We start from the raw sequence: 24558 nt of genomic DNA, 5'->3' as shown, positions 1-24558 counted from the left end.
AGGAACTCTCTCGTCACCCAGATACTGCCTACCAAACAGCAGACAGCAACCCGCTCGCCCCACTACCACAGGTGGCCCTGCTGCAGCAGGTATCGTTGCTGGGTTACCCACAGCCACTTCAGCAGCACAGTACTCCAGTCCTCCCATATTTCTGTACGGGTTACTCTGCTTTTCAAGAGGTTGCTCAGGGAGGCTTTCCCTGTGACTGCAGAGGACAGGGCCAATGGCAACTGTGCACCATCAGTCGCACTAGCTGAACCCATGGCTTTCCCTTAGGGATGTGAGGCTTGAGAGCTGGGAACAACCTGGTCCTGATCGCAGCACAGCCAGAGATGCCTTCAGCGGCCTTGAGCAAGTCATACATTCTCTAAGTCGGTAAGGTGAGTAAATAGTTCTGTGGTTTGCAGTCACACTGTGGATACTTTAAAAGTGCTTTGAAGATAAATGAAGCTAAGCAGATGTAATACACACTGATATTCCCACCTTTTGGATTGCTACCTGTTCTCCTTCCATTCTGAACTGTCAGAGCCTGGCTATTAGCAATTCTGTTACATCATCTCTAATGATTTTCAAGTGAGTTACAGGAATGAAAGCTTACTGAACTATTGCTTCTTAATCAAGCCACTGAGTGGGTTTATCATTTCTCTTAAAAAGCAGAAGCGAACATTTCACTGTGTTATGGGCTGTGGACACCAAGCACTCTTGTGTGTTTGACTCTCGGTTCCTCCAGATTGGTGAGGTAATGGGGTGAATTAGGAAGGCATGTGTGGCTTATGCTTCTTCAGTAGCATGTGTGTTGTTCAGAGGCTTTTATTACTATGTCATTTAAATTAACCTAAACAAAATACAGGATTTTTGTAGGTTCAGAGTTAAGTATGGTCCCACACATACAAAGAAGAGCGCTTGGTTTTAAAGTTAGTCTTTAAAGAGACAAAAGAAGAATGCTCACTATCTGCTTCACCAGATTTTTCAAAACTGATCTGGTCATTCATTCATTTCTTGGTGGAGGTTTCATTTGTCCTTTCTATACATTGGATGTATTGCTCGGAGTCTCACCACTAGTGCTGGGTAAAGCAGCATCAAGTATCTTTCAAGGCAGTGTTCCTCACTCGTATGGTCTGCAGGGCAGAATTGGTTCCTTCCCAGGTTAATTTTGTTGGATCCTTTCCATCTGAAACACACAATAAAGACAGACACCTCAACTCCCAGAATGAGATCATAACCACTTGGAAACCCATTTAATCCACAAAACAAATCAAGGTAATTAGTTCAGTACGATATTATTTCACAGACTTGCTGAAAATGGATTGATGTATATGTAACGACCCTCTTTCTGCTGCCTGCCTGGGTGTCTTCTAGTTAGCAATGTCCAGACTCTCTCATTCTGGCTGGCAACATTTCTGATGCTACTCTTGTGCTCTGGAGCCAAGCCTTAGACTAGTCCAGGCCCCTCTACCATCCTTTGACAGAGCTCTCCAAAGGCCAGCGTGTACTTGCTGAGGACCTTTGCATCACCCTAATTTTGCAATAAAACTGGTTTTTGGTAGCCAGTGCCTGTGAACAGAGAATGGGATGTGCAAGAGGACTGACATTCTCTACCACAGCTTATTTTCTACAGTTCAAACACATTTCCTAGAGCACAGCTTATACCAATATACTTTCCAACTATCAGCAAATTGCTTTGGATTCAGAGAAAATATTATGGCTCCACCCTATATGCTTTACTAACACCTAGGCTGAGAGCAAAGCATACTAACCAGTATGAGCTGTTCCTCTTCTAATCTTAGTCCCATGTCAGTGCCAGGCTGTCAAGTGTTTTGGAATTAAGTTTTCTATGTAAACACAGGATATTATATTACTGTGATTAGATACTTTCTGTAGAAAATGGCCTGTTCTTTGTGGGAGGAGATATTAAAAAACAAAATGAAAGGCTTTCTGATCAATCTGCAAGCTGATGAAAAGAACACAACTTGAAGAAACACACACAGTTATCAGGACCAAAATATCCACGGTACTAATGAAACATCAGTTAGATCATGTCATGTCCTCATGTTTGCTGTTATTAACTGCATCGCAAGGTGTCCCAGGCCTATTCAAACATGTACTTTTCCTCTTCCAGTCTCAGCTGACCCATTGAGACAAGCTCCATTGTAGCATGGGGAGACCTCAGCTGCCTGAAGGACTCTGCAGAACAGCCAGTTCATACCTGGGCCAATTCCTATTGTTCCGTATCAAAGCTCTGAAGAAAGTCAATATAGCTGAAAGGAGAAGGGTGAAAGGCAAGGTATTCCACTGCAACAGGCCATGACATTATTAACAGAGGTGATATTGTAGAAGAAACAAGGTTGTCAAGGGAAGCTGTGTCTCAGATTTCTTCCTCCTCTCTAGCCCTGTTTGTTAACCATATGAAAAGCAACTACACTAGAAAAGCGTTGCTCATATAGCTGTCCTGGTATATGACAATGATGACAATCCTAATGCAGGTAGAACAAACCCCACCTTTGATGAATTGATCAAGGGAAATACCCTATACTGACAAAAGCACCTCTAAGACTGTTTAAAACAGCTTTGGTATTTACTGCAAGGCATCTACAGCACTGATTAAAATCATATTCCTACCCAACTATACTTAATTTTAATGTAGAGCTGGCTTGACAACCCAGAAAATGTACAGAAAATCCTTCAGTGAATTTACTGGGAGAGCCTAAAGAATCAGTGCGGTTGTCTATACTCTGTCTAGCTTTGGGAGAGGGCTGGCAGCAAATGACAGAACTTGTTTCAATGGAAAGCTAGGAAAGGGAGAAGGTGAGCAAATTCTTTCTAAAGAAACAGCTCTCAGCGAGACATTGGGAACTTCACATTCTTATCCTATTAAAACAAACAAACAAACCAACCAACCAACCAACTCCCCAAACCCCACTCTCTCAGCAAGGGAACAGAAAATACCATCTGTCTTCAAGAAGAATTTAGGCATTCCGTAGGCATGACGTACTAGGCTTATAAACATTGTCATTCGTAGTGCATCAAAGATAATGTAAAAGATTTTTGTAGCGCCACATTAGCCAACTACATTTTCGAGCCTGAGATAACCCAGTAATATACATTTTCATTTTGCTATCTCTTTTTTGCTCACTTGTTTGTTTCTGTTAAACCATGACTTTTAAGCAAATTACAGGAATTTTGGAAGACTGTTTAACACCATGGTTTTTGAACAGCATTGCCCAGGAATTCCAGGCCTAATGAGTCTCAGATTTTGTAAAGCAGCTGGCCATAGGTTTCAACTACAGGATACTATAGCTTTTTTCTGGTTCTTAGTAAACTTCATTTTCCATCAAACAGGGCTTGTATAGCAGGCTTAGTTGCAAGTTCAGCTGAAGAATGATACCACCGATCTATAAGCACAAATTATAAAGCTTAACATATCTTTTCAGCACTGGTTTGCTACAATAACTGCTAGTTACTAATAGGTTTTCAGCATTTTCCACTGATTTTATGTGGAATAGCATTAACCAGTTGTATCCTTACCTGAAGTAGGCTGATGCTACATAAAACTGCTTAGATTTCTATACAGGCTCTGAATCAGTCTTTTATTTTCTCTGAGTGATTCAACTGGTGGAACTGGCCTAAGTGATCATAGGCAAGCACATGTAACCCTTTCATGGGGCTAGAAGCTATTGCAAAGTTATTTGTAGTGTATGTATGCAAATCAACGTCAGTTTGAGATAGTCTGGGAGAAGTTTGAGGGGGATTTCCCTGCTTTATGTAATCTATTGTTGCGTCTTAGCTTCCTCTATTCACACGGCCAGGAGGCATAAGCATGACACCGCTGGTAATTTCTCAAACTCAATCTGAAAGCCAAGACAATATGCTCAGTGACCTACAGCAATCTTGTAGTTTTCGGTAAATCAAACGCTGGCTCAGTGATAACTAGAATAAAGGAGGCCTGAAGGAGCAGTGGGGAGAATAACTCAGATGGTAAGGGCTTCACTTGCTGGCATACTTTGAAAGTGTCACCAGCCAGGAAGGTCTATGTGCTGTCCCTCATATATAACTCTGGCCTACCCAGAACTCTAATTATCCATTTCTCGGTCCATACAGGGAGCTGCACCTTGGACGTGATGGGGGCTGGCAGTTCAGTGTCCGGTCAGTGTGGGGCAGTTATGAGACCCCTGCAGACTGGACTGCGAGCACAGGCCTGTGGCTGCCTTCCCTGGCCATTCCCATGGGGAGGTGAGGAGCAAAACTCATCTTACCATATGCTCAGGTGGATCTAGTCCCAGTAAAGATATTCATTGAAATGACAGGCCAGGCAGGCAGAAGCTTTAAGGCAGGTAGGAGAAACACCCTGCCTTCTAGTAGCCCACAGAGAGCTCTGTGCTGCTAAGGCCAGACTGCTTCTGATACCCAGGTGAGCCTGGTCAGTGCTAGGCTGGGCATCACTCTCTACCCAGTGCACCGTGCTGTACAGATTGCGGTGATATTGTTCCAAATTGGAAGATTTATAATTCAGCAACTATCCAGATTCTAAGAAACATGCTTACCAAAAACCACAGCTAAGGGAAATACGGCAGGTGAAGTAAGCATGGTGGCACTAAGGAGGAAGGAAATCTCCCTGCAGTGCACTGATAAGAGTGTGCTTGATATATACTGTGCTCAATCTGGACAATCCGCAACCGGGAAAACACAGGCTAGCTGAAGGAAATTCAGCTCGGAGGCCCTAGGGACTGAAACAGTCTGTTAAAATGCTTTGTCGGTTTTATTTATCACCACTTAATTGGGATGCTTAAGCAACACACTGGAAAGATAGTAACTGTTAAATATTCAACAAGCTGACCTTTCAGTTACAATATGACAATTCTGAATAAAGTTCATGTAAAGCCTGTCCTTCCTAGGTACTTCAACAGAGCCAAAGGGAACTGGACTGGATAAAAAAAAAAAAAGGTAATGTACTATTGTGGAGACCTGGTTAAAAATCCAGGTCTTGCCATGGGCTCATTGAATGATCCTGGGCAAGTTGTTTCCTGCCCTGTGCTTCAGTTTTTCTTATCTGTAAAAAGAGTACAACAATGTTGACCTTCCTTGTAAATTGCTGAAATGACTGGCTAGAAAAGCAGTAATACATTATTAATAGTTATTATTATTTCTGAGGAAGAAAAAGCAAAGAGAAGGCATCAATCTTTCAGGGTTTTCTTGATCCTCATACAAAACAAAAAAGCACCACATAACGTGAATGTCACACAACAGAAACTTTTGGCGAGCCACCTTTAAGAAGAAATAGTGGGTGCACAATTAAAAGAAAGTTAAAAGCCGGCAGACACTCAGGAAAATGCTCCAGATGGTGAAACGAGTTAGGCTGCAGAGCAGGCTCCCACAGGAAGCGGTGAAACCCCCATTGTTTGAGACATTTTAAACTGAATTCTTCAAAGTGCTGGTTTATATAATATAAGGAACCATTCCGTGCTGCCTTGAAAGGTAGCAGCGCTGGGACGACCCGCAAGAGCTACAGGTACTATTTCTACAATTTTAAGAGGATTCTTGCCACTCTGACTACAAAGAGCTGTAGACTCCTTTTTTATCAATATAGTATCTAAGCAACATCTACCGGGGAGTAACTACATCTTGTTTTTCCAGGAGATAGATTCAGCAACCCTTAACAGATTTTTCATGATCCTACTTCTGAGATCTGAACTCTGTAGGTCCAAGAGGGGAAAAAAAAGCCCCCTGTTCTCTGTTCGGGAATGACAGTGTGCATCCTACACACAGACTATTTATTTCCCATATTACAATCTAATGAAAAACTGGGTGGCTTGATTTTTACAAGCAGTGGTTTGCAGAAGAAAGACCATGATTTTAATGGGAACCAAATGAGCGATCATTACGTAAATGGCATTATGAGACACAGAGCTAATGTTGAAATGTTAAATGCTCTGGGTCAAACTCACCAAAATGGGAACTGGCAACGGCGTACTGGAACATTGGGGTTTCTCCACACTCAGATACTACTGCAAACATTTCCCGCTGCTGCTAATGCTAGTTCAGCTCCTCTGGAGGTAGCTGTGGAGGGAGTCTGACTGCTTCTATTGTTACTAGCACTTCAAATCTTAAGACCTTCTCTGAAATCCAAATTCAGAGTTTTGGGCCAATTTTATTGATACAATTTTTAAAGGCATTTAGAATCAGAGTTTTAATACCTTCATTTCCTCTTGGTCTCATACCTGCTGGTATATAAAAGAGGGGAATAGATTGAGAAAGCATATGTGCGTTGGTGACGCTCTCTTACTTCATTCGCTCGGGCAGGACAGCCATGGAGTGCTCATGATCCCCTCTCAGCCCCTCTGGCAGGAGTGCCGGGGCCTGGAGTGGCAGGGCTGCGCACCCTAGCATGGCTTGCCTTCTGCTTCTGCACAGGAGGGCTGGCACCACCTGCACACTGCCCCCGTCCTGGGCCAGAGACCCAGCAATTTCCTCAGGAATGAATCATGAACAAAAAAACAAACAAGAGCTATTTAAGAAGTTTTCTTCTCCCCCCGCAACTGTCCTGTCCAGTATCATATTCCTGACAGTTTATTCTTCAAGCATTTAGTCATCTAAGGTTTCAGTGACTCATGTGATGAACCTTCTACCCATTTCCTGGAAAGAGTCCTGCATGGTCCTCTATACCTCCCTGCCATTTTCCTCGAGGGTGTCATTCTTGCTGCATTTTCATATAGTTCAGCTTTCCTCCATTTTTGGGGTGGAGGAGGGAGGCAAAAATATCTTGAGCGCACCCAAATTTGCAGTGTAACCGGAAAGCGGTGTGGTGAAAGAAACATCTGGAAAACAAAAGATGGGCACTGAAACAGAGAATCTCTTTCGGAAATAGCTGCCTCTTGGGCTGAAACCTGGTTAGAAGGAGCTGCTGTATGAAGAGCTGTGTGCTACAACACAGTCATGAATTTACCAGGGTAAAATGAAGATGAAAAGATTCGCAGGCTCTCTCAGATCATTGCCTGGGTGGGTGTGACTCACCCTGGGCACATGCCACTGATGACAAGTACCCTGACACAAACTATTGAATGAATTGGGCTGGATGGGAATCAAAGTAACCATTTCACATACTTGGGTCAATCTGAAAGACACTTCTGTGCAGAAAACAACTGCTTCCTTTTCCTGATTAAAAAGAAAGTCCAAAAGCTGCTCACAGACTTCAGCACACTCTGATCTAAGCGGGGTTGTGCTATGCCTATAGCAGGCAGCTGCCCGGACATCAGCAATGCCCAGACCATACCTCCTAGCCCATACAGAAGTCCTACCTGTGCAGTTAGAGTTAAAATGGGCTCTAGTGTTCTTCTTGAAATATTCAGAAACGTGTGTGAGTGTGAGCCCATCAACATAATTACAAAAGTGTGAAACAGCTCAGCGACAGTGCCGGCATGTGCTTATAGACCTACACCTTCTACACCTAAGTCAGCAGACTAAGCATCCTGACTTACACTAACTTGCAGTAGGACTAGTTAAGGAATTGCAGATCTGTCTGATGGAGACAAGGTCAACATTCTTAGAGGATGATTTCAGTGCCCAGTTATACAAGTATAACTGGCATGTATACTGGTATGTGTGTATATATGCATATGCACACACACGCACATATATACACACATACATATATACACATCAGTATGTTACACTGACATGGATCAAAAACCTGCTGTCTTTAAAGTGATATGGTGTCAGGTCAAAGTTGGTCCGACATTCTTCTTCTTAAGAAAAAAAATAAACTTCTACAAGCCCTGATTCCAACAGAAATGTTCTTATGATTTATTTTAAGAAGGGAACATTCCCCTGTAGTCCTCACCACAACCCAAACATTGCAGCACTATGCAAGAGCATGAGAATCAGAGAGGAAACTGTAGAATCTATTTTCACTGATCCAGAAGAGAAATACAAAAAATAAACAAACAGCAAAAGCAGTGACAAATAACACTGATTTTAGTGGTGGCTGCAGTGTTATCTATAGTACGGCTAAGGAGAGTAGACTTGAAGCGTGCATGCTTTTCTAGTGATTTCTACAAGATGTGTGGCTAAGTGTGAGATGGAGACTCATGGGAGCCATCTACACTGTAAGAAAGAGATTTATTTTTCTTTGGCTCATCCTTTCTGCTCCTCACACCGTGCCTTTCACATCTGAGAAACTGAACAGCAGACTAGAAGAAATTGCCTCACTGTTTTCAAAGATAGAAAATAATTTGAAGCTTGGGCAGGCTACCCAGGGAACAAATCCCTTGTTTGTGGGAGAGCTCTCAGACGCTTGAAAGTAATGGGAAGAGTCTTTCCTCTAAATACCTGGAGCCCCCCTATTCTATAGAAAGGGGAACATGTCTTCAGTGCTACTGCTTGTTTCTTTGCTCAAGTTTGCAAAAAGCAGCAAGCACTAGGCAAAGAAAAGAAGGGGCATATGGAGACAGAAAGACTTACTGAGTGAGAACATACTTTCCTGATGTAACTACCGACTGCATGCACAGACACACACACACACACGTATGCAGACATGCACACACAGCACACAGCTTCTCAGTCTGAAAGGTCTGTGTACTTGAGGAGAGAGAAAAATAATCAGGGAAGCCTGCCCAAAAGGGACTGTAAAGACTGATCTTGTGGCAGATTAGTGATTTCACCAGAAAGTTTTTGGAAGCCGTAAACAGGAAATGGTTAAGTAAAAGCAGGTGGAGCATGCTGACTGCAGGAACAGCGCAGGAAATAGCTGAGCATCTGAATGGATGCAAAAAAAATGCTCTTCTGCTCAGTCCTTGGCAGTCACAATACACCCGCCTGGTCCTCCTTCGCTACCCTTATCTCCCCAAGCTACAAAGTCTCCCAGTCTGCAAACACCTTTTGAGTAATCTGCACTCCTTGAATTGCGGAACCAGCAAGGGAGAGTTGGGAGGTTCTGCCTGGAAAGCAAAAGACAAGAGGGACACACCTACTGCACAAAGGATGAGTCGGAAGCACCCAGCAGTACCCACTGCCTGCCAGGGCTTCAGGTCTGAGGAGCTAGAATTGCATCTCTGGCTACTGCCCCAGATGCTGCGGTCCAAAGTGTATTTAGCATAATAGTCAATCAGAGAAACATTATTCCTATCACCCCGTTCATTCTAGGGGGCTCCCACAGTGCTTAGCTGTAGGAATCGTCTCCATCTCTCCTGAAACACAGTCTGTTCCAGGGCTGAGCACTGCAGCTGTTTAATAGCTCACAGTAACATCACACAAGCAGATGGAAAAGAAAGCAAAATGTGCAAGAAGTGTTCTTTCCACTTTCCTTCTAACCCTTCCTTTCTCTCCTCTTTGTCCACTGAAATTTGTGCCAATTCCAGACAACTCCAGATGTGTGTCTTTCCCACCAGTATCTGCAGAGACTTGGCTCTGGAGACGGGGATCTGCTTGCCAACATACTGCCTCCCGGTGCTTTCAGCCCCAAGGGTCGAGTTCCTGCTGCCATACTCTCATCCCTGGCTGTGCTGCCAGACATGCTGGGGGATGGAGGGCAGACGTGCTGGTAAGGAACAACTCTGCTTTCTTCTAGATGAGTACAGCGTTGATGTAAAATTGTTTAACATAGACAAGACACTCTTGTCTTCAAAGTATACTAACAATCACATTAAAGCCCTGAGGAAAGTTAAGAAAGGAGCACATAGATGAGTTTGAATCATTTTGACCTTGTCTACATTTAAAATATTAGACGGTAAAGCTATGTTGGCAAACTCTACTCTTAGATATTTCTCCTCCTCTCCTACATTTATATCGACAAAAAGATCTTTTTCTTCTTATATTCTGAGCGAAGAAAACACTTATGGCAAAGGGGCTTCTACAGTGTTACAACTGCACAAACAAAAAGTTTTTTCTGGTAGAGAAATCTTGCAAAGAAATTTTGCTCTTTTTTGACATAGTTATTTTGGCAAAACTTCCCAGGTGTGATCAGGAGTTCAAACTTCTGCTGCCTTTTCCACACCTTTTAAAACAGACAGTTACTATATAAACCTAACATTTTTTAAGTTCAAACTCTTAAATCCTAGACAGGGCCTTTGGGAGTAAGTTTCAAGCTCACCCTGCCTGATCTCCAATATCCCACACTTCTGCCCAGGCTATACCTTCCTGGGGGTGTCCTGAGAACAGTCATGATCAGAGTCCAGCACCCCACACTGCTGCTGCTGTGGGAGGAGGGAGGGGACTCTGCCAGGGCAGAGGTTGGTGGGTTGGTGTGGCAACTTCTGGAAGTGCCATCACACTCATCTAAGATGCCATGGGGCACAAGTGCACAGAGAGGATGTGTCCTGTCAACTTCAGGTGGATGGCAGGACAGCTTGAGCGAGTTAAATCTTGGCACTGACCTTTGGGAAAAACCAGTCTGTGATTCATATGAATCTAAGAAACTGAGAGAAAATAATTGCAATGAGCTGAACAAAAATAAACAGGTGTCTCTTTCCTGCTCTTTTCACAGTTTCTGCTTCCCTGCACCCTCACCCACATTTTTTTTGCACTTAAGTAGTTGAGAAAAACGGCAGGAATGAGGTTCTTCGTATAATTACAGCTTGCTGAGAAAATCGCAGCCCACAGCAGCAATTCCTTTAGCACTAGAGACAGATGCTGCTGAGGTCTAATCACAGTCTTCCCACTAACCAGTCCCTGAGTCTAATCTGTCATCAGCTGAGAGGCCGCTGGCTCCAGCCGCACGTGTGAACCCGAGCTGCTCAGCTTGTTCCTCTCCCCTCGTCCAGAGCCAGGCAGTGCCAGAGGGAGGGTATGTTTCCATTCACTCCTTGCCCTCAGCTACAGCGATACTACAACTTCAATGTGCTGCTTATCTCTCCTCCATGCCTAGTATCAGGGCCACTCAAAGCCTTGCTGGAAAGGGCTCAAGTGCTGTTTTCAACTTACAATGCCGCACAGTGACTGCAGTTCAAAAATACAATTTAAGCTGAGATAAGTTGAAGGAGAGGCTTAATGAGAACGGCCTGTAGCAAATTCCTCCTTCCAAAATGTATGGTATTTTCTGCTTATTAAGAGGACAAGGTTGCACTCAGTGATGGATCATATAACCTCCATATGTTAACAAGAACAACAAAACCCAAAAGGGTATGAGTGCTGATGAGCACACAAGTAGGAGGAAGAAGGAAAAGTAGAACTGGGTATACTGGAAAAAGAGCCAGGAGAGAGTAAGGAGAGACTGAGCAAATCTCTCCTAGGTGTTATACACAGCTGCCATCTTTGAAATTCTCTGTGCTGGTGAAAGAAGCTTGAAAAACAACAGACCTCAACAGCTCAGAAGTGCCCCTGTGGAGGCAAAAGTCACCGTGGTACCGGATTAATAACTTTAAATTGGATTCTGGTCATAGAAGGAAACTGTCTGAAGAAGTCTATTTCAAAGGGATGTTACTGTAGCATGAGTGAACCAGTGAGAACTGGGAAAGTTCTTAAGCTGGTACCCACCTTATAGCATCTGTATGGTTAACAGGTGCCCTGAAGTAGCAGGGGAGATGCTAGGTTTGAAAGGCATAGACTAAACAGTTGTGTTTTGCTTAAGTAGCTCTTAAGAAAGGCATAAGGTAACAGTAGGTCATCATTTCTGGTCAGAGGCAAAAACATATTAAACTAGCTGACTTTCTGTAGCAGCTTGTGGCCAACTCAATTTCTTCGTGTTCAGCTTTTTCCGAATCTGCACATGGTAGCTGGGCACACGCAATAATACTCACCAGATCTCTCCAGTAAAGGCGTGCAGGGCAGCTTCTCAGCCACTGACAGCCCGAGAGGAACAGAAAGTGTAGCACGATGTCTCAGAGAGGGGGAAGGAGTGACTCATACAGGAAGAAAAACAAAGCAAAGGTGAACTTGGAGCATAAGAAAGAGGCAGACTGTTGGCTGTAAATCAGTTTTCTTGCACTCAGAAGGGTGGGTTTTACAGTGAGAGGAGTTGTGCTTGACAGTAATGGAAGTCCAAGGAAGTTTGATTAAGATTAAATTGCAGTCACAGGCCAACATAGAAAACAGGCTTTAAGAAGAAAATCAAAGACAGGAAGTGACTAAGTAGGTCAGAAGCTGCATGTAGTGAGCTGGATAGATTAAGCGAGACTTGGAGCAACTAAGTTACCCCTGCTAATGACAATGATAACACTTACAATGTCACCAAGTTTAAGAAATCTGACTCTGCAATCACCTTCAAGGCCTTGATAGCAAATCGGAGATTGCCGAGTTCTAATAGTATCTACATCAGAGCAGATACTGTACGTGCTTTAAGAAGAGATTGGTTTTACAGTCACTTTTTGACCCTGTCAAGCTTCCTGTAAATAGTGCACTGTTTTGCCTGAACAGGATTTCTTCTTAAGGAGCTAGGAAAAATGAACTGACTAATAGAAACTGTGAGACTCTTGAGAACGGCCACTACTGCAGGTTGAAAAGACACACGCAATGGAGAAATTTCTTTCCACCCCTAAATTCAGTAAGTCTTTGATTCAACAGCTTTGTTCACATCCAGGGCAGCCGGAAGAGAACCGTCACCTTGTATTTTTGTACCTGATGAGAAAACCCCAGATTGTGTGTGTGCACTGGGTCAGTTCAATGTGTGTCTATTCCAACTTCAAAGAGGCTTTCAAAGCTCTTTCAGATGTAGGGTGTGAGGAAGGGTGAGAACTGCTAAAGCTAGCCCCATCCTCATTAAATCTTTGCCCTCTCCAGAGCAAGCATGCAAGTGGAGAGAATAGAAGATATGCATGAGCAACTGAGCATCTGTGATCTCATGACCTTTGACTGTTGTATTATGGGAAATGTATTCTCTGGTTGCTATGCTTTTCTAATTCATTTGTATTTTCCTTCAGTGACTCCCTTGTATTTTCTTTGGTGCTCCTGTGTCATGGTTTCAAGGAATCACAGATATCTCCAAGTTAAGCATGCATACAACAGCTTTAATTAAATGTTTGTGAGTATCCCACAGTAATGCAAGGGAAAGGGAAAGCAAACAGTTTTGTACTCACTTGTACCTATCCCTTCTGAGCTCTGGCTTGGGTGGAGGCATCTGCACCACTACCCCTTAAGTTCATTTCTAACTGACTGTGAAATGAAGGCCATTGGGTCCTGCTGCTCTGCATGTAAGCACTTCAGGCATTTCACTCCCATTAAAAAACCTACAGATCACCTGTGAAAGGTACAATGCCAAAACCTTTTAGGCTAGGCTAGAAGATAAAAAAAAACAAATTAGGATAGACATTCTTTACTCAACTTACAAAAAGTGGAGAAGAAGGTTAAAATTATCCTTAACCATTTCTTAAAATACACTAAGATGCTATAGGAAGAGTAGCATAACAGTAAAGGTTTTGATCTTCATCAATATTCTGAAATCAATCTTTTCTGTTCTCTGTGCCATTGGCACAATCAGTCTTGGTGCCACTCTCCACAATGAGTTACCTATTTATTATTCTTTTAAATGGGGATCTTTGCTGCTTTTACAAGTAGTTAACTACATCATTTTATATGTACAGAAGAAAGCTGCAAAGGGTTTTTCTTTTCATTTCAGGGATTTAAAATAAATATACATAAGGGTAATGAAATTTGGAAGGGGAACTTTCATCATTCAAAGACGGAGGAATAAGAAACAGGATGCAAAGGTTATCAGTTCTTTAAGTCAAATACTAGACAGTTTTACAGCACAGAAAGTAGTGAGTTTGTTTAGAGGAAGAAATCTTCTCTCTCTGGTATGATATGGCAGAGTTAACAGTATCTGCAAGGATAACCATGAGGCCTAACACTAGTGATTATTGCTAATACTTAGTACTAGTATAAAGTACTTGAGTTTTTCAAGGACTGGCATCATTATTATTTCAAAGTTAACACAAGCTTATTTGAAAACACTGTGGCCTAGCTGTACATATTTTATTGCAAATCCATCCACTACTTCTCAGTGACTCCCAGAGATAACATACATCAGAAAATATAAGAATAATTGTACGACTGGAAAGAAAAAATAAAGGCCATTTTGATGAGAGAATTAAGAAACCATGTTTCTGACTTTGGTCTTGGCTATTTCCTTATGCTGAGACCAGAAGCTTGGCCAGTTTTTGCATTCTGACATGCTGGATTTGGGCAGGGGTTGCACTGAGCAGGGGCTGGCCTAGCTTTGCTGGAGCTTGAGCTGCAGTGACTTTTTAGGAGGGAACAGAAAGCACGGGTTGTTCCCCTCACGTAGCAAGGCACAAATGACAGCAGGGTGGTCTGAGAAGATTGAGAACTGCTGACACTAATAACAGGAACTAGCAGCTGCAAAGGAGAGTAGGAGTGGGATGAAAAGCAGTCTTACAAAGAGAAGGAGGAAAGGAGAAGGCCAGGGAAGAGCTAAAATTGGGAGCAGCTAAAAAACGCTGACAGAGGCTTATCTTCTCTCCTCAATGACCTGATCCTGAGCACATTCAGGCCAACATAAAGATTCCTACGAGGATTTTTGATAACCTCTTAATGAAGACTTCTACTATTTGCCGCTCTCTGGATCTGTCTGTATTTCCACTGCATCTTCAAAAGATGCTTCTTAAAAATACACATTTTTTTGACAATGGCTGGGAGTCACAAAGGTTTATTCTCAGAGATGTGTGAAGAAGAGGTTGGATCTACACTTTACTCTCCTCCTCCACCTCTGCCATATCTGCCTGATGCCTGCCTGTATTCCAGCCCGTCAGTTTGGATGGCCCCGTATGGTGACTGTAGCAAGGATGCAGTGCAATAGTGCACATAGGGCATGCAGACTGTTCTTTTTTGGGTTTCCTGCTCTGATTACGGAGGGGTTTCTTTTTTGTTCTTTGGTTTTCTGAATTATTTACTCAAGCTGTCCTGAGTGCTCTGCTCCATGTAAACAAGAGCTGGAATGTATTCGTGTTTATAGGCCCAACAGCTCCATCAGTTTCACTTCTATTCATTGTCTTAGACTTTTCTGTATGACATTTATATTTTTTGCTTAGTACTGTTCATATGTCACCTGTCAGGCTTCTAAATGAAATGCCTGGCAGATTGACCATCTTCACTGTTGCTTCTCTGTGTCCTACTAAATCGCAGTCTGAAACTCTTGCATTAAAATCCAAGTTGCTCTTTTGGTTCCGATCTTATCAGGTGCTCCATGGAATATTTCTGTCCTCCTCCTCTAGTAGTGACAGCTGATTTACATCACCAAGGCTAAGGCCACGGAAATTGATGCCCAACTTTCTCCCAGGAGGATGAGTTTTTATGGATGGCAGTTAGTTAACGATTTTCACTATACAGGTACCAAAAATACCCCGCCCATCTCTGTGACACTAATTAAGGCCCATGGGGATGACAATCCAGTAATCTTAGGCCTTGGGCCACAATAAGTAAATTCAGACTTCTCTGGTTCTTCATGTTCCACTTCCCTTTAGTAAGCCATAACTACTTTTATTCTCCAAGTACATGAGGAACTTGAAGCTAAAGCTCAAAGGTCAGTGTAATCCCTTAACTCTGTGACCTAAACAGTGCAATTTACTGAAAAATGCTCCCCTAAATGTTCTGCTTCCTTGGGATAAGGAGGGGAAGTGAAAGAGGAGAAAACGGTGATTAGTGATTTCTTTACAACTTCTTTTTACTAATTAGGTCTAAAGTAGGGGTTTTTTTCCCCAAAAAAGCCCTATCCCTGACAGAAAAGCAGCTGCAAGCATAGCAGATCTATCTGTGCACTGCAACTGCAATGTCCATGCTGCCTGTCACCCTGTTGAATCCCCAAACAGACTAGGAAACAAGAAGACAGGAAGGTTGAAAAATGAGAGTATAAATACTCTGCAGGGGGCTGACAAAGACAGCAAAAGACAGCAAAGTCACGATGGTGGAAAGGAGAATGTCAAAAGTTAATCCCAGGTGTAACACCTCCAAGGCCAGATGCATGTTGTGAGAGGTGTCATTCATCTAATATTTATGTTTTGTTTTCCCTCTGTGAACTTTAAGGTAGGCCTTAGCCAGTGAATGCTGCATTCTCTGTAAATGCCTTGCACGGCCTGTTGTTGCCTTTCCAAGTTTCTTACTCAACAGCCCATTTTTTTCTTGTTTTTAAACGCTTGCTAGAGTCTTAAGACAAGGAGTTTTTAATCTAACAATAAACCACCTGCATTTTATTAAGACTTGGATCTTAAGTTCCACCTCCCTCAATTTTAAGTGTTGCCATTAGACGGGTTAACCCTTTCATAGTTAGTTTTGCTCTGAAAGGGAAGTTACATGTCTGCTACATATAGCCCAGTTCCACAGTTCTACACTGTATTTGGAGGAAAGGAAAACCAGCTCTGAGACAGACACAGAGGGCTCCGTCCAGTGTTGATTGGGAAGGGGTGCAGAAGCCTTAAACCACAGCTGCAAAGTCTACACCCTCCCTAGCACAACAGCCCTGCATCAACATGTTCGCTGGCAACATAAAACTTAAAAACTAGAATGTTCTTATGGGCCACCCTTGTTTCAAGAGTGGTATTTGAGTTGTAGCATAGAAACCTCATTCAACTAAATAGGAAAATTTATTTTCTCCCTGTTCCTTCCCTTTTCTCTCTCATTCCATTGTCTTAAATCAGAAGTGGAACGGCACTACACGGTGTTTTTTGTGCCTGGACCTCCAAGTGTGTTATTATTGCTATATTAAATTAGAAAAATGGCAGCATATGGATGTGAAGTAATTGCCCAAATTCACGCAGCAGTTTAGTAGGCCTGATAAGTTAAGCTGTCAATGTACTAAGCAACTCCCCTGTTCCTCACTTAATTTAGTTTGTTGATAAGCAATTATTTGCTAAGTTAGTCCTTCACACACATCACAGAAGCCCTGCACTGCAAGGAGCAACAACTGCTACGTATTTTACCAAATATGATCAGTTCCCTGAAGACAGGAGAGAGTAACTTAATGCATCCAGACAGGGACTGCAGATCTGTACCAAGTGTACACTCCCTGTTTTGTGTTCTGATTCCATCTCTGTTGCTATCTGTGTGCTTATGGGCACATAACTTCAGTTCTTTATGACTCAGACTCCCATCTATGCAAGACAGGGAGCAATTCTTCACAGCCAGTAGGTTAATCAAGAGGTCATAGACTTCTGTGGTTATTCTGGGTTAGTCATTCATCTTAGCACTTCAGTGGCACACTTATACAGGGATAAGTGTACTAATATGCATCAGACCTGCATGCAGAGAACAGGCACATCAAAGGTTCAGAGGTTTGGAGATACTCAGATATCACAGTTACAAAGCCATATAGATTCCTAGGATAACCAGGTAGGGAAACAGAGAAACGTTAGTTGCTACCCAAATACTGGTCAGGTATAATTCATTCTATAGGTGGTTATTATTTACTGTACAGTCTGATGTATTAGACACTGGCGTGATTTATACTAATACATCCCTACAACACTAGCATAGGAAATATTATCACATACTGTGGTATTCATAAAAGAAAATGCACAAAGTTCATCTTGCTCTTGTAAACAAATAACTTTTATTCATACAGACGTATCAGTACATGATTTCAAAACTTTGTAGATATCAGTAATCATTGGAAATGGCCTTTATAAACCCACATCATGGCAGAGCTAGTTATGGGGACATAAAACTACCACTATTGCATAGAATGTCATATGATGTGGGGATCTGATAGACAGGAACAGGTAGCAGTGAAGTCATCTGGTGTGAGAGTAGCAGACAGCCCCCATGACCTACTGCTAGCTCTGACCACAAACCAGGGGGTGGACTTGTGTGCCTACTGAGAAGCACAGCTTGCCTTGCCTGCCATTTGGAAAGACAAAGGATGAACATAATTTATAAAGATAATCTGAGGCAGAATTTTTCATATTTGAGTCATGACTCACAAGATCCTTACTTTTCCATTTGTGTAAATATGCATAAACAATCATTCTGAATTGCTTTTAAAAACATATGTAAACAGCTTTTCAAAGTCTCTCTTAAACCAAATTGGGGTAAATCTCACATTTGTTTGAGTTCACACCCTTTAACTCGCTTTAGGAAGCTGTGATTTACATTGCTGTGTAAATCACATCTGCTCATAAGCTGTGGTTTGAAAACATTGCACATCTGTGGTATCAAATGTGTGCAAATTAGAGAATTATATGACATTACTAGTCACTTACATGCAAATGTAAGCTTCATTTTTTGTGCAGTATTTGAAGTCATGTTATTATGTAGAGTAAACTACAATCATCTACTCTCTACTTAAGATAGCAATCCAAACAGGGCTTTGCAATCCCTTTGTAATCATTTTCACATAGCCATATAGTCAAGTACCCCAGTCACGAATGTAAGTTACAAACTGTTATGTGCCCTCAAGCATGCTTATGGCCATTCTTTATAGGCGGCCTTGTCACCATGCTCATTACTTTTGAGTAAATAAAAGGTGGGGTTTGTATTTTGGAATTGTGTTTGTTGATAAAAGAGGTATTTTCTTTGCAGTAATCTGAAAAAACAGGGGTTTTTCAGCTTTATTTTCATCACGTATCTGTGGCTTCTTTTTGAAGTTGGTACCAGATTGACCAGAGCCAGCATTTTATAATCGAAGATCTAGAAGTGGGGAGGTGGTATAGTCAATCAGTTACACAGTCTCTTCCAGCATTACGAAGGGGGTTGTTCCCTATGACAGGTTTGCTGTATTTTTCTTCCTCTGAGTGTCTCAAGAGAGAACGGCAACAAGATTTTCATTCTTCTACTTCATAGTCTTACTCCTATTTTCACCTCTTTAAAAATCTATTAATAAGAATGTTCTGCTTTAAATGAAAAGTTTATTTCTTTCCAGTCTTGACTGTATTTTCCTTTAGACAAATAGTTCTACAAAGCTTTCATCAGAAGACCCAACATTACTTATAAGCACCATTAATGAAGCCTGACAAAACAATTATGAAGAAGCTATTATCATCTTTTCTTTTCATAATAAATTACAGATAAATTAATACACGACTCAATCAAGGTTGTACAGTGAATTAATGGTAGCAGCTGGAATTGCAGCCTAGGAGCTTTGACACTCACACTCCAGCTGAAATTATATGCCCTGGAAACACCAGGATTGTCTCAGACCCACTCTGCACTACCAGCATTCCTCTCATATGACTGAAGTGTTTTTAGGCTATGAAAATTAAAGAAAAGGAAAAATAATGTAAATCAATGTCTGATTCTACATGGTTTTCCCCTGTGAGGCGAAAAGACCTTTTCTTTCTCTTGTTTTAATTTTTTCTTACAGTAGATATTGGCAGGCTGAAAGTTGAAATAAAATAGGAAAAAATAACAAGCATATTTTGAGTGATTACTCAACTGGGGTCCTTTGTGACAGGAAATGCAGCTGCGTGACTAATGGGCCTGACTTTCTCTTGGCTTCCTTCCCCCTTCAAAGATCTTGTTTACTGCCCCAGCCAATTTTTTTTTTTTTTTTTTTTTTTTAAATTGCTAGAAGCCAGCAATTTTCCAGGAAAAAAAAAAGATCTTTGCAAGAGGCAAAGGCAGTAAATCTTACAAAGATCAAGGGCTGCAGAGCTCTCCCCCATCTACTCGTTTTAGCCTTCCAGGCTCTTGAGTCACGTCATATCTTCCCTCACTTCGCTCTGAACATGTGTCTAGCAGATCTTTCTGCTTTGGTGAGGGGAGGGAGTATGCGAATCACATTTACAGCATCTAACCCTGGAATTCATAAAGGAAGGACTAATTCCATCAAGGAAACCAGGGGCCTCCTAAGCCTCTTGCATTTTGTCTTTTTTTAATTATTTTTCCTCGCTCTCTCTCTTTTCAACAGTAGTTGTGTGCCCATACTCTGTAATGACATGGCTGTTAAGTGTGAGCTATTGAGATTTGACACAGCATAGTCCCATTAGTAAAGGGGCCATAGAGCTTTAAACGTTGTTTGCATTTGGCCTGCTTTGTAAGTCTGCTTTGTTGAGCTTCCTAGGTAACAGCAGATAGGCCAGGACCTGAACCTTTCCTGAACTGGAAGGGAAGAGGAACCATGCATCCAGGCTTCACGGCAGGCCCTTATCCCTATAATTCAGTGCAATGAAATCCCGCGTTCCTTCTCGGAAACTGGGGGTGTTGGGCATATCTAAACAAGCAGGGTCTTGTCATCCTTTGGAGGGTGTCAACAGGAGATGCATACCCTGAAGAACAGTGGTACTGAGCCCTGTGGAGGGGCACAGTGGACTAACAGAGGTGTCTGAGCTGTGAAGGGCTCCCAAGACTACGTGCTCGATAAAGCAAACGTGACATTTACTGGCCTGAAGGTGTGCACTGGCGCAGGAGCCTGTCTGCTGCCAGCAGCAAAGCCAGCACCAGCCATGCCACAGAGGAAACAGGTAAAACTCTGGACTAATAGTGGTGGGTTTATGCCTGCAAGGGGGTTAGAAACACAGCCAGATAGGTAAACAATAGCCTCAAAAATCATAATCTAAGAGAAGTGGAGCCATTTTTCAGCCTTTTCAAGAGGCCTTTCTCTTTGGAAAGCTCGGGGATCAAGCCATTGAAAAAGAGTTTGAGGGCTGCTCCACAATCTGCAATGCTGGCATGGTTCCCTGTGCCCTGCAGCAGAGGCTAAAAAAGGAGGTGAATATATTTATTACCATAAACTGCACAGAGGAACCATCAGAATGGGTATGCTAAAAAAAGAGATTAAACCTTTGCTTATGAATAGACCTAAAAGAATTGAATACATGTGTACAGAGGGATCATTTTCCACTACCTACAAGAGGAAAAATCTCTGGGGAAGCGGCTGATGCCAAATATTTTCTTATGCTTCATGTGTCAGCAGGGTCTGGCAGAAGCCCTTAAAAAACAGAGCACGCATTTTGTGCAAATTGAGAATCACAATTTTGGGCGATTTGGATTGCTTCACCAAACTTGAGATGTTTCTCCAAAAATACAGCAGATGTTTGATGATGTACCAAGTTTTCGGCATTTACACAGATCAGATGATGTTAAGATCAGCAGAAAAAAAATAACAGAATAACACAGTAAAAGGCTTCAGAGCTCTACTGAAAAAAAAAAACCTAAGCTGGGCTAGACAGACAAACAGCTACAAAATGCTGGGGAGACATAGCAAGCTATACAGCAAGGTTACAAAGCAGCTGGATTGGGTGCAGAAGTGGTGGGCACAAGGACTCATTGGAATGAGAGCTCTGTGTTTGTAACCTGGCTGCGTGACCTGCCAACCCCAGGGCACCGCTATAAAAAGGCAGTAGACTTTGACTACAAAGCTTAACAATTCCAGAGACTAAAGGAGGTTGTTAAAGAGGATGCAGCCCTGAGGTATCTTAACACTAACTTCTGAGTTGTCCCCAGAAGACAACTAGCCTAATCCCCTTGCAGCTATATGGTCAAAATTGGAGGTCAGTAATTTCTGTGCAATGAATGCTAACAAAAGCAGAGCATCAGTGCACTCAGATAGAGAGGAAGGATTTGGCGTTTGTCCATGAACGTAAAAAATTTCCTGTCCTTTTTTTTTTTAATGAGAAGCCTGTGTTAGAAAACTGCCCATAACACACTTACTGTGATTGCCAAAATGGCCTGGCAAAGCCCCCTCTCCTCATGAATACAAGGATTTTTTTTTTTGAGTTATGAATTTATGATTTGCAGATTGGGAGGGATTTGGTGTGTTCAAAATTAATCCCTAGAGCATTCGATGAGAAAGCAATGATGCAAAGACCAGAGTTACATTTCGTATGTGATGATTTGCTTAAAAATTTTGCTTATGATGGGGATAAGACCCAGTGGAAAGTATATAAGCCTATCACTGAGAATATTCTCAGCCTTGTTGTTGACTTCAGGTGAAATATGAATAGTGTATCCTGGCTAGGAAAAATTATATAACCTCTCTTGATTGTTATTTCTACCTCCCTGAGGTAAGCTTACTATAAGGTAGTACAGCTAAACAGATGGCAGGATATATCAAGCTTATACATTACTACACATCTTGTACCTGCTAAGGTAAACAAGGTCTGACAACAGAGCAGGAATAAATGTAAGATGTCTTCAGTAAAATATAGACTTAGCTCTACCACTCTAGTTCCATTACTCCTAATCAACGAGTTGGTAGGAAATAGTGCCAAAACAACTTGGTTACTAGTCAGAAGAAGAGTGGAATTAGGCTGTGACCTGGTTTCAGGTCTGTTATATCAAAGCGGAACTCATGAAGGAAATAAGTCAACTACTGACATTTTGCTTGACAAAAAACATAAAAAGAAATTATTTTCATTCTTGCAGTCTTTCAATTCCCTGCCACCTTCAAGGGTGTCATCAGAATCATGGGGAACTTGAAGAAGAGTAAAGAAAAGTAGTCAAGACACAAAAAAACTAGAATAACACGACCTGCCATTCTAACAACCGTGGCTGTGACGTTCCAGTTCCAGAGATGTAAGCAACACTGCCTCGTCCTCGGGATGCACTGAGCACAGTTTATGTGATGTTGGTTGCAATTATTTGCAATTGCGTATTAGCACAACTTCTCTGGATTTTATTTTGGAAAATGAAGTGACTTTAGTACCTCTGGCATTAACAACTACCCTTTCCAGTCTGAGAATCTGAATGAGGTGCTGCAAAGTTCTCATGTTATTATGAACAGCTGGATGAAACCAGATGCATAATAAAGCAAATCTTTCACAAGCAGCCTAAGCACTGGATGCACAATGAAGACGACTGCACTTCAGCCCAGAGATGGCTGCACTTGACCCACAGGGAAGTAAGTAATCCATTGATAAACAAACTTCTCAAGCACTTTGGGATGACAACACTATACAGAATTCACTCTACTTATGTGACAAACTCTTATTCAATGTTACTGTTTTCCTCGTTTTGTTACACCAATCACACTGCAATTCCAAATGTCTTCACTCTGTTCTGGAACAGCAGTGCGCTATATTAAAAAAAAGCCAGCAGAATAAAAAAACTTGTGATGGAATTTGTTTCCATGCGTGCAGCCTGCTCATGCTCAGAAACTGCTCATGCTCCGTTTCTCTCTGTCTGGTTAACAAGTGGCTACCAGTAATTTGACGGCATTAATATTGTTTTGAATCCTGGGCATACTTTACCCATTAGTAGCATGTTCTAGGCACTGCGTCCTGTGGCATAACAGTCACCTTGCATTCAGGCTCCTGGCTGCCTTCACTTTCTACTCTGATGCTCTACTGACTCTGGAACATCTCACCTCATCAGCAGAAACAACCAAACCTATATATCAACGGTTTTAAATTCTGCGACAATTTGGTGATTTGCTCTCTCCTCTTTTGTTGAACCCTGTAAAAAGGACTAAAAGCAGTGTATTACCTAGTAGTTAAATAATGCAATTGGATGCCCTGGACCACCTCTGGCCTGGGTGACATTACTGAAACTAGATGTCAGATGAGGTCTAAATTAGGCATCTGCTGACTGTGCAAGGTGGCTTCACCCAAAATCTAACACCACCATGTAAAACAATGGCCACACAACCTCCTGTGCCTTTGCTTCTTCATCTGTAACATGCGGACAGAAGTGCTCAGCCATCCAACGGGGTGTGCCGAGAGTTCATTGGCATTGGCTTTGGAGATTCTTGGATGAACAGCACAGTATGAACAGAACTAGTTGATATTGTGTCTTCCTTTTTAGTGACATCCCTCTGCTGTTGGTATTGTGCTCTCACATTCCTGAGTTGCTTGAGGAATTTGATTTCACTTGGGCTTAAAATTATTTTTTTTCCTTCCTCAGAGAGTATGTTGGAATACACCTTTAAGCACAACAAATCTCACATGTCCAGAAACTTTGCACTCAAGGCACCTGCAAACTGCTTCCATCTGACCTTCCTCACTTTTCTTAATATACTCAAACAAGGAAGATAAGAACAGTTCAATACATGCATGTTTTGCACACCCTGCAGCCCCATGCATTTTGGAGGCCAGACAAAGCATTCTCTGCCACAGCAAATGATTTTGCATAGATGAGAAACTTTGGTTTACAGAAAAAAACCTGCAACTAGATGTCTATGTGATTGCAGTTTACAAGAAAAAGTAGAACTTCTGAGCTCTTGATAGTGAGGTATAGTCCCAAGCCTGGATACAGATTTCTGCTCCAGGACCTAAGCTCTATGTCTACGTGCCTTCTAGAGACCTTGTAAATACAAGCACATCTTTTTTTCCCCATCTGTAAAAATGGGATTATAATATTCCCCTATAATAGAGGGGTTTAGAAAAGTTCATTTCTAGAACTTTTTACAAATGTTAAATATAATTTGTTTTGATCTTGTTCCACTACAAAGAAGCCCTACAATTCTTCCATTCTCTGCTGTTAAAAAAGATCTCTTCTCTTGCAGTCTTTGCATTACTTCATTAAAGTGTACAAGTTAGTTTCACCAGCTAACCTCCCTTATGGCTTTTTGCAGTTACAGAATGGAGGAAGACAGGCGTTCAGACAGCAAGCAACAATCTTGCGAGTAAAAATGAGGGAATTGCTGACAAAAGGTTTCCATATATAACTATCCTTGTCTGTGCTCTCGGAGCAACTCTGTCTGCAATAGGTCCTCTTTCAGATTGTGTCTAGGACAGAACAACTCACATT

At 42.0% G+C, this 24558-nt stretch overlaps 1 protein-coding gene across 1 annotated transcript in view; it reads right to left on the bottom strand.

Moving 5' to 3' along the window:
* Positions 1 to 1024: 1024 nt before the first annotated feature.
* Positions 1025 to 24558, bottom strand: part of RAD51B (RAD51 paralog B) — a 405106-nt gene continuing 381572 nt past the window's right edge. The window contains 2 exon segments of the mRNA XM_086462921.1: positions 1025 to 1082; positions 1084 to 1171. Coding sequence (XP_086319047.1) covers positions 1025 to 1082; positions 1084 to 1171 — 146 coding nt within the window.

The sequence above is a fragment of the Leptosomus discolor genome, chromosome 3 (genome assembly GCF_034619465.1).
Source record: "Leptosomus discolor isolate bLepDis1 chromosome 3, bLepDis1.hap2, whole genome shotgun sequence".
Lineage (NCBI taxonomy): Eukaryota > Metazoa > Chordata > Aves > Leptosomiformes > Leptosomidae > Leptosomus > Leptosomus discolor.
The sequence above is the reverse complement of the archived record's forward strand: the minus strand, read 5'-3'. Positions and strand labels throughout refer to the sequence as shown.